A 10,627-nucleotide genomic window follows, 5' to 3' on the forward strand; every position below is an offset into this window, starting at 1 on the left:
CAAGAACAAAACAGAAGACATCAGCTTCCTTGCCGTGTGATGGCCTCTTAGGTATGTAAAGAATGTCGTTTTGTTTTTCATTCAACATTTATGGAGACAGCACAGTGCCAATGCCCCATTAGTTATTTTCTTACTCAGGGAAAACATCCTCGGTTCCTTCAGAGAGTCTTCATGTGACGTGGTTTCCAGACCTTCTCACTGTCAGCTTCACTGCAGTGTGTCAGTGCTGCAGAGTGAGGTGCGCGGATCTGAACACAGGGCGCCTGAGGCCCGGGCACCAGGCCGTGAATGCAGCCTCGCGCATTACAAGGCAGCGGAGCTGGGGTCGCTTGGCATTCTGGGCGGAATGGAGGCACCAGAGGGCAGAAAGGCATTGCCCAGTTTGGCAGATGGTGACAGGAGCAGAGGCTGTGTAAGCTGGAACAAGAACAGGGTCTGTATTGTGGAGGGCCTGCAATGCTGGAAGAGGGACCTTGGACATGATTCTCTAGGAAGTCCTGGAAGGCTCTGGGTCAGGGCTCAGAGCAAGGACCAGGCTGCCTCATTTACCACACAGGGCCCAACGCACAGAAGGCCCCCCTTGAATATTCCTTAATATGACCGCTTTGAAGAAAATGCCTGTGGATGTCTCTGTGACGCCTTTGGTAAACCTCTGTTGTCCTTGCTTTCAAGGCCCTGGCTTCATTAGGAGAATGAGTGGTAACAGCTGTGACTGTATTCACCTACCAGAAGGTAGGAGGTCACATTTTCCCCGTCCTTGGGAGCAGGAGTGTGAAGCTGGGTCAGCCCTGGAAACAGCAGAGGTTGGGGCCTGGAGTACCGAGACCTGTGTTCTGAGCCAGGAGGTGTCGGGAAACCAGCTTCTCCAGGGAACAGGCAGCCTGAGGCCTCAGAGATGGTCAAGACTGGACAGGCCAGAGCCATGGCAGGGCAGAAGGAAGATGACAGATGTGGGAGAGTGGGGAGCGTTATCCTCATTTTTTTGCTTCTAATTAGCTAGCTGTGTGGCCTTGGGCAAATCACTTTACCTCTCTGAATCTGTGAGAAAATGAGGAAATTCACCTGGGTGAGCTGCCAACTCTGATGTTCTGTGACTCCATTTGTGCATTCATTCAGTAGATATTTTCTAAGCATCTACCAGCTCCAAGCGTGGCCCAAAGTGCCAGTGTAGGCAAGTAAACTGACATTATTCCTGCCCTCGTGGGGCTTACGATCTAGTCTGAGGACAGACAATAAACAGATAAATTAGCAAACATATAGAAAGTTGCAAATTGCTGTTAGAAAAGGAATAGAAAGCTGGGTTGGGGGGCAGGCTTCTTAAACAGGGTGGTCAAGGTAGTCTGCTCTGAGGAGGTGATGTTTTAAGCTGAGACCTGAGTGACAAAAAGAACAAGCTATGGACAACCTGGAGGGAAGAGTGTTCCACACAGAGGAACAGGAACTTCAAAGTCTGAGGCCAGAAGGAGCTTGGTGTATTGAGAGGACTGAAAGGGAGGGCAGCATGGCTGGAACAGAGTGAACAAGGCAGAGGGTGGTGTGAGGCCAGGCTGGAGAGCCAGGCAGGGTGAGATAGCCCAGGCCTTGGGGCCACAATGAGGAGTTTTATTTTAGCCTGGGTGCTTGGGGAAGATATTTGAAGGGTATAGGCAGAGAAGGGCCGGGACCCCGGCAGGTGTGAGGAGTGGATTGGAGGTGGATGAGAATGCCTGCTGACAGTGCTGTGCTCAGTGAGCCCTGAACAGATGGCTCGGTTCACATCCTGGATCCACCACTTTCTGTGTTGTTATCTAGGGCAAGTTACACCTCTTTGTGCCTCAGTTTCCTCATTGTGTAGTTAAAAGCATGGACCCTGAAGACAGACGCCCTGGGTTCACATCCTTTATAGCTTTATTTCTTGCATGCTGTGTGATGTTGGACGAGTTTCTTAACCTCAGCAGTGTCCTCTGTAAAACGAGGATAACAATAGGACCCACCTCATGGGGTTACTGTGAGGGGTGCAGGAGTTAATATACATGAAAACTACAAGAGGAGCTGGAATTTAGTGAATGATAGTAAACATTAGTTGGTATTATCATCACCATCATCATATCATCACTGTTATTGTTTTCATTGTTATTTTAATTATAAGATACATGACCTTCAACAAGTAAATTTCCTTTTCTGAACCTCATTTTCCACATCTGAGGATGATAATCCCTAAATCCTAGGGTGGTTGTGAGGATTAAATTTGTATATATATTTCTGCCACACAGTGAGAGCTGGCTAAAGGGCAGCGATTCTGGTTTCTGTGCAAGGCCTGGCACTGGTGGAAGGGCCTTCATGCTCACTGCACTGAGCATGGCTGATGGGTGAGGTGCTTCATGTCTCCGAGAGTGTCCTCTCACACACCATCTTGTCTGGACCTTCAATAGCATCATAAGAAAGATAACATGTCTCCATTCCAGTCTTACCAAGGAGAGACAAGGTCAGGGCCCAGAGCACCAACGAACTTGCAGATGGTCATACTTCAAGGTCTGGAACCCAAAGGGGGTGGGGGTGGGGCTGCTGTTCCAAATCCCACTTCCTGTCTCCCGTTGGATTCAGAATCCTTCAGAGACACGTGGGGCAGGTATTCTTACCTCCGGTTCACAGGTGAGCAAACAGTGGCCCAGAGAGGTACAACTTGCCAAAGCCATGTAATAAGTAAACATGTGGATCTTCCTCCTGAAGCCAGGATTATTCCCCATCCCACGTGGCCTCCACGGAGCAGACCTCTGAGTTTATAGCCCCGTTTCTTCTTAAACCCAAGACAGCTGGGCATTGTAGGCTCTCGGGCCACTGACCTCCCCGTCCTTCCTTGCCTGAGTCTTAATTAACAGTTGAGAGGCTGAGGAGTGAGCACTGCCTTGGCAGTTCAGCAACACAGGTGCTAGTCCTGGCCTTGGCCTTCTCAGAGTGTCTCCTTAAAAAGGGGGTGACACTGTCTGTAAAACAAGCAGGTTCGCCTGTTGATTTCCATCTCCCTTCCAGATGTAACCAAATAGGAATCCACACCAGGGAGCCAGAGGGGCAACTGGAGCTGCAGCAAGGAGGCCAGTGGCTCCCAACGTCTGTGAGGGATGGAGAAGGAACAGAGGCACAGTGGGGACATGCATTTATGAGCAAAGAAAAGGATGACCTGCTGAAAAGGATGGGGGAGGGTGTTGGTGGCTGCAAAAGGGAAGATCTGAAAGAGGAGGACTAGGTGTTTGATTTTTGTCGTAGTTCTAAAGGGGAGAAAATGGCTTACTTGGCCCGAAGAAGAGATGAGATTGTACTTGAGGAAAACTTGTAAAATGCTGTCCCCTGGAGAGCGACTGTGAGTGTCAGTCTTGGAGAACCTGCTTCGTGGAGCTCGGACAATGGACAGAGTGCCTGAAGGGCCCTTCTAACTCAAGGAGTCAGAGGACTTCGATGTCATGTTGCAAAGGAGCCCTGGACTTCTCCCCATCACTTGCTGAATGACCCCAGAAAGGTTCACCTCCTGTTTGGAAGCTCATCTTGCCCATCTAGAAAATCTGCTGGTAGAAGTGGATGGTCTCTGAGCTTGAACCTCCTGGAACTTTTTTTCTCTAGGGCCTTCACCAGATCCTTCTCCCAGAGGACCAACATGACAGGCGGCCCTTGATCCTCATGAGCCTGGGAACTGAGACGATACGGATGGGGAAAAAAAAATTTCGTGAGCTGATTGACAGTGAGATAGCAGAGAAGTTGTCCAGGTTCAATATCAAGTACCCCAGGTTAGTGCTGGAAATGTGCGCACGTCCCACCAGATCAATGAACAACTGTTATTTTAGTAAAAGAAAAAAAAGGTAATACCTAATGCTGACAAGGGTGGAATGAAACTGGTCGTTGGGGGTACACTCTAAATTGGCTCAATCCTTTTGATAATAACTTTAGCATTATGTTTCAAGGGCCATAAAACTGTTCCTACCCTTTGAAGCAATGGTCCACCTGTGAATTTATCTTTATATAACTAAATTATAGGGAAAGCTACATGCATTAAGATGTTTATAGCAGCCATATTCATAATAGAGATAACAATACCGCCACCACCCACATGTGTCACACTAAGGGGATGATTTAGAAAATTGTGGTACATTCCCTTGATAGAACATAACTGTTTTATTAAAAAATCCTAAGTTTAATGGCTTTATAGCAGGAGGATAAAATGGGTGATATAATCATAATGAAAAGGACAGGGTACAAAATTCTGAATATACTATGACTATACCTTTGTAAAACACATGAGAAAAATCTAGAAGGAAATAAGCAAAAATGATAATAGCTGTGATCTCCCCGGATTTGTAATAGTTACTCTCACTGAAAGGTAAGACTAAAAGGGACTTTCTACTTATGTATTCCTCTCATGTTTGTTTTTGCAATGAGCGTGCATTGCTTTTATAATGAGGGAGAAAAGATATGTTTTTTTACAAGTTGTTGTCAGGGTAGTGACATTCCAAGTAGGTTTTTTTTTCATTCTCCAAATTTTTGGTAATGATGATATATTACTTTTATAATTTTTTTTTAAAAGATTGGCACCTGAGCTAACATCTGTTGCCAGTCTCCTGTTTTTGTTTTTTCTTCTTCTCCCCAGAGTCCCCCAGTACATAGTTGTATATTCTAGTTGTGAGTGCCTCTGGTTGTGCTCTGTGGGATGCCGCCTCAGCGTGGCCTGACGAGCAGTGCCATGTCCGCACCCAGGATCCGAACCGGCGAAACTCTGGGCTGCTGAAGTGGAGCGTGCACGAACTTAACCACTTGGCCAGGGGGCTGGCCCTTACTTTTATAATTTTTAAAGATAAATATCTATCTTGAAAGATTAGATAAAAAGATTTCTTTTTACTTTTGCCTAGTTTCCAAATATTCCAGAGTGAATACTTTTAGAATGTGAAGAAAAGTCTTTATTTTGTACGTAAAAATTAATTTATTGCCCAGACCAATGGTCACAAAACTGTTTTGCTCTCACACTTCTGTTACTAATAAGTGTTGAGTGTATACCCCCCAGAATATGTATGTAATATAAATAACATGTTAATTAATTTATTTTTACTTATTATATCCATATATTACTGTACTAATATATCATGTACATTATAAACATACAAAAATAGACATTTAAAAAGAATAAGACAAAGATGAATATAAATGAAGTCCTACAGTTTTCTTCACACACCCTGGTGGATCTTATTCACCTCCCTGGGTGCATGCCCCCCAACCTCCACTTTGGGACACTACTCCCCCGCCCCCCCGCCTGGATTCCTGCAACAGTCTTTCCACTGGTCCCCCAGCCTCAGCCTCCTCGCCTGTCAGTTCCTTTCTGCACACTGTGCTCCGGCTAAAACCCAAATCTGGCCATGTTAAACTCCTGCTTAAAACCTTTCAGTGGTATCTCACCCCTGCAGGATAAAGTGCAGACTCAGAGCCACGTTGGTGGCCCTTCACAGTCTGACCCCTCGACTCCCCTGCAGCACTTCCTGCCGAGTCTCCTTCACTCCAAAAGCCAGGCAGCTTGCCTCCGAGACCTTTACATACTTGCCTTTGCCAGTGCTGGCCTTCTGCCGTCCCCCAATCCTGCCCCTCTTTTTTTTTTCCTGCTTGTTTTTAAGATTCATCTTCTCCAGAAAACCTTCCCTAACCGACCCCAGGTTGGGATAAATACCCCTTTCTGTACACTTGTAAGTGTACTCTCTGCACGGCTCTATTGTTGACCGTGCTCCGTGGTATTAGAGCTGTGCAGAGTTGGGTAGTTTGTAGAGTTCTTTCCCCAGCCCTTGAGTAATTGCCTCGCGAAGGCAGGGATCGGACTTCATCGCCTTTCAACTCTGGCACCTGTACCGCACGCGGCACACAGCAGGTGCTCCATAAATGTTGAATGAATGGAGCACTGGCACTGCAGAAGACTGGGAAATGCTGAACATTTAAAAAGGCAAAAACTGGAACCATTTGCAATTCCTCCAACGATCCCAAATTAGCGGTTTGTGTATTTCCTTTTAGTATTTTTTTTTACCGCTTGGATATGTGCCAAATACGCATTTATCATTCAGGCACATGAAGTTTTATAATGGAGATCATACTGATTATACAAGTTTGCATCCTCCCCCGTTTTTCCTTTCTTGTGGTGACACTGTGATCAGACATGGTTTTGCAGGCAGGCGTAGGAGGCAAGTGATTTCAGTGGTAGAGAAAGAGGAGGTGTGAAGGCAGGCAGATCTGTGGAGTTACCATATCCAGTGAGCCCATGAAAGAATCTGCTGTGGATCTGTAGGTCCTTGGACAAATTGTTTCCCCTCCTCTAGGCTTCACACTCCAATCTACAAAATAAGAAAATTAGACTAGATTAGTATTTCCCAAAGTCTGGAACATTTTCACAGAAGGTTTAAAAGATGATTTTAGGTCATATATGGATAGATATTTTTAGTTTTACCAGCTATGTATTTATTCTAGTGTGAATTGGAAAAATGACAAGCTTAGGGCTGGCCCTGTGGCCAAGGTTAAGTTCGCCCGCTCCACTTTGGTGGCCCAGAGTTTCACTGGTTCGAATCTGGGCACGGACCTGGCACCGCTTATTAAGATGCCATGCTGAGGCAGCATCCCACATGCCACAACTAGAAGGACCCACAACTAAAACATACAACTATGTACTGGGGGGCTTTGGGGACAAGGAAAAAAATTTAAAAAAAAGAAAAATGACAAGCTCACTAAACCCATGATTTGACAGATCTTATTGCTTATAACAAAGCCAAAGTAAATATTTAAGTAAAAGAAACTAAGTAGATTTAAGAAAATTCATTGGTAAATTACAGAATAGATAATATGTAGATACAGCCCAAATTGGGGCAGTTTTGTGAGAAAATAAGTTGGGAAACAGTAGTAGTTCCATGCAGTTCAAAGATGCAATTGCCTGATTCCTGTGTACTTACCAATATAGAAAATGAATATTTAAGAGCCACCTACTCAAAAAAGGATTTAAGGAGCCTTAGCTCCTTGCATAGTGCCTGGCACATGGTGGGTATCAGTCAATGTCTGTAGAACTGAAATTCAGAAAAGGTTTGTGTAGACTTGAAGGTGGCGGATGTTTGGGTGCTCAGCATCTGTGCTGCCCAGTCAGCACTTTGTTGCAATCATCTATAATGCTGACAGATAGAATTCGGTCTTATTCATTAATTGTTGAACTCATGGTTTTCTAGACTGCTAAAACAGGCAGAAAACATATCCATTATCTAGCTCAAATCCTCCATGTTTTAATTGAGACTGTGAGGCCCTGGAAAGGGGACGTGACATCCGGAAGATCACACAGTCAGTGGCTGAGACACCTGTCCTGTGAGTGCCATGGGGTGGAAACCTGAAACCTTTTCCCCCACAAACCACAAGGAGTTCCATGTGGAATATAATGAATACTGAGCTCGCAAGATAGCAAGGGAATCTCCCGGGGCCAAAATGAAGAGGAGCCTAAAAACCAAAGCATGGAGGGTGATCTGGTGCTGGATTGCCCAGCAGGGTGGGTGGGAGTGGGGGTTAAGGGCATCAGGGGCTGGAACTGAACCCCTGTAGGAAGCTGAGCCCTTTAGAAGAGCTGCCCAGTTTGGTGAAAGAGTAAACTAGAAATCAATATGACCATCAGTATCAGGAGGTAACATGGAATCTTGTCTGTCTTAACTTAGACTCTGGGTCCAAAAAGAAAAGAACATCCCCTAAGAATCCGTAATCACATGCTTGCCCTCTTATGGGTTTTGGGGAGTCCCTTAGCCGCTTTGAGCCCTAATTTCCACGTTCGTTAAATGGGGTGGTTGTGAGGATCAAATGAGTTAACAAATGTAAAGTGCTTGGCACATGGTAAGCGCTAAGTCAGAGTTATATGATGTTGTCATTTATTATGTAAGAAATTGGGAGTTAATGGAACTTTGTAAATGGAAACTGTTCTGTGGTGTGCTGGTGAATGTTTAACAACCAGCTCTCTAGGAGGTGGGAGGTAATCTCGATTTGAAGTGTTTGCCAATTTCTGCCGTGTACATACTCCCACCATGGCCAATTTCAAGCTACCAACCTTATGTCACTGAACACGGAGCTGAGAAGAGATGTATATAATTAGCTCTTGTGAGCTGGTAGGAGCTGATTTGGGCACAGACCAACAGGACTAGCTTGTGGCCCATTCTGACCTCTGGGTTTTTTATTAAGTTGATCTCTATGGATCAAAGTTGACTATCCTGGTTAATATAATCTAGCCAGAAGTATGTTCTAATTTGTTAGTGATTTATTAGGCTTGCCTCCTTAGGTGAGAGTACAGGCAAGTCAGTGGAAGTTGAACATACCCTCTCCTTGCTGTGGTCTCAGAGGGAAATAAGCCAATAAGTGCTGAGCCCATTCCACTCCTCCCCGTTTTCCCACCCTCACATGCTATGAGGGAAGGGGGCGGAGTAGAGCCAGGGCACCGAGACCAGTCCAAAGCACCTACCACTGTACTTTCTGTCTCTACAGATTTGCCTATTCTGGACATTTCATATAAATGGAATCATACAATATGTGGTCTTTTGTGACTGGCTTCTTAGCATAATGTTTCTAAGGTTCATCCACGTTGTGGCATGTATCAGCACTTCATTCCTTTTTATTGTCAAAGAATATTCCATTGCACGTATATACTACACTTTATCCATTCATCAGTTGATGGACGTTTGGGTTGTTTCCACTTTTTGGCTATTATGAATAGTGCTGCTGTGAACATTCTTGTGCAAGTTTTTTGTGGACATATGTTTTTATTTCTCTTGGGTATATACCTAGGAGTGAAATTCCTGGGTCATAAGTTAACTGTTTAACCTTTTGAGGAACTGCCAGACTGTTTCCCAAAGTGGCCGCACCAGTTTACATTCCCACCAGCATTGTATTGGAACCCTTCTTCCAGTATCTCCACAACCTCATCAATATTTAGTTATTATCTGTCTTTTTAATTACAGTCATCCTAGGGGGCATCAGTGATATCTCATTGTGGCTTTGATTTACATTTCCCTGATGGCTAATGGTTGCATATGTAATTTAAAATTTTTGGTAGCCACATTATAAGAAATAAAAAGAAATGGGTGAAATTAATTTTAATAATATATTTTATCAAATTCAGTATATCTAAAATATCATTTCAACATGTAATCAACATAAAATGTATGAATGAGATACTCTACATTCGTTTTTTGTTCTAAGTCTTTGAAATCTGGTGTTTATTTTTCACTCAAAACACATCTATAATTCAGACTGGCCAGACTTCGGGTACTCAGTAGCCACATGTGCCTCATGGCCACTGCATGGAACAGCGCAGGTCAAGTGGAAAGAAGTGTGGAACGGTAAAGGAGGCAGAGAGAAGAGTGTGGGAAAAGGCACAGAGGTGCGATGGAGCACATTGTGCTAGGGATTGGAAAGAGTGGCAGGAGGCAAGACTGGAGGTGCAGGGGGACAGGGAGGAGCGGTGTGGGAACCTCAGCATCTGTGCCTTACCTTCAGTGATGAAGATATGTGCCAGAAGTTCCTCAAGGAGAACAGCTGGAATATCTTTCGGAAGGACCTAATGCGGCTGCTGATGGAGCCTCGCCAACATCCTCCATTCACCCCAATCAGGCCCAAGAAGAAAGGGATCTTCAACTCCAAGTCTCTGGTACTGGATTTGTGTAGCTTCGACAAGAAGACTAAACCTCATTATCCCATTTTTATGGCACCCCAGAAATACCTTCCCCCACTTAGGATTGTCCAAGCCATCACAGCACCCCGATACAAAATCCAAGAACTCCTGCCTCAGTATAAGAATGCAGGGCTCCTTCTTTAGAACCAATAAAGGATGTTGGGTTGGCAACCATGTTTCCTGAATGACAACCATGGGAGTTGTAGGGCTTGGAGTGGGGGCTTCTGGGGGTTGAGCTGTGGGTCCAGAGAGCTGTTTGGGGTCAGCAACTGGGTCACTGTCTCCCTTGACACTTGTGGGGCTGAGTGAGTGGCTGGCCAGGAGGCTGGGTGTGGAGGGGTTAATCACTGGAGATGGTCTCATGGTGGGAAGTTCTTCTCTGACGAGATGGATGGGAGGCTCAGAGGGGCTCAGATCAAAGTGAGCCAGACTGGGGTTGCAAACTCATATTCCTTTCATGGCCTGCCGGGTCATCTAAAGGAGTATGGCAAGGGACTGGGGAGGTAACAGGAAGTGCTGGGGATTGGTGTTCACATTCCCCATCCAAATGGAGTAGCCGCTCCTTAGCAATCGATACCATGTCAGGAAATAATGCAGGCCCAGTACTGCCAGTCTTTAGATTTTTCAAGAGAACCAAGAAACTCAATATTTTAGATGATTCCTACTGGTTTTAAAATGTGAGCAACTAATTCTAATTGTTTTTGAGATACTGTGTTAAGCAAACCAAACACACACGTGGGCTGTGTTGGGCCTACAGGCTGCTGGTTTGCCAACGCTTGTCAAGCACCTCATCAGACTGACAGGGCGTTGCCAGAGACTGAAGTGAGGCGTGACTGGGAGGAAACATAAGGAGCCGGGGAGAGAGACAGATGGGCAGCATGACAGGAGCAGTCTTCCTAGGTCAAGGATGAGAAGAGGAGGTGTTAGGTTGGACTTAAACGAGGG

The 10,627-nt window shown here is 45.3% G+C and overlaps 1 protein-coding gene across 2 annotated transcripts in view; it reads left to right on the forward strand.

Moving 5' to 3' along the window:
• The window catches only part of CNBD2 (cyclic nucleotide binding domain containing 2), a 47,180-nt gene extending 37,329 nt beyond the window's left edge, over window positions 1–9,851 (forward strand). Inside the window, exons 11-12 of one of the 2 annotated variants that reach the window (XM_014850789.3) lie at window positions 3,595–3,758; window positions 9,508–9,851. In XM_014850789.3, coding sequence (XP_014706275.1) covers window positions 3,595–3,758; window positions 9,508–9,826 — 483 coding nt within the window. In that variant the 3' untranslated portion in view covers window positions 9,827–9,851. The remainder of the gene's footprint in view (window positions 1–3,594; window positions 3,759–9,507) is intronic. The other variant, XM_070485425.1, reaches the window with a different exon arrangement.
• Window positions 9,852–10,627: the final 776 nt, after the last annotated feature.

Source organism: Equus asinus, chromosome 15 (assembly GCF_041296235.1).
Source record: "Equus asinus isolate D_3611 breed Donkey chromosome 15, EquAss-T2T_v2, whole genome shotgun sequence".
Lineage (NCBI taxonomy): Eukaryota > Metazoa > Chordata > Mammalia > Perissodactyla > Equidae > Equus > Equus asinus.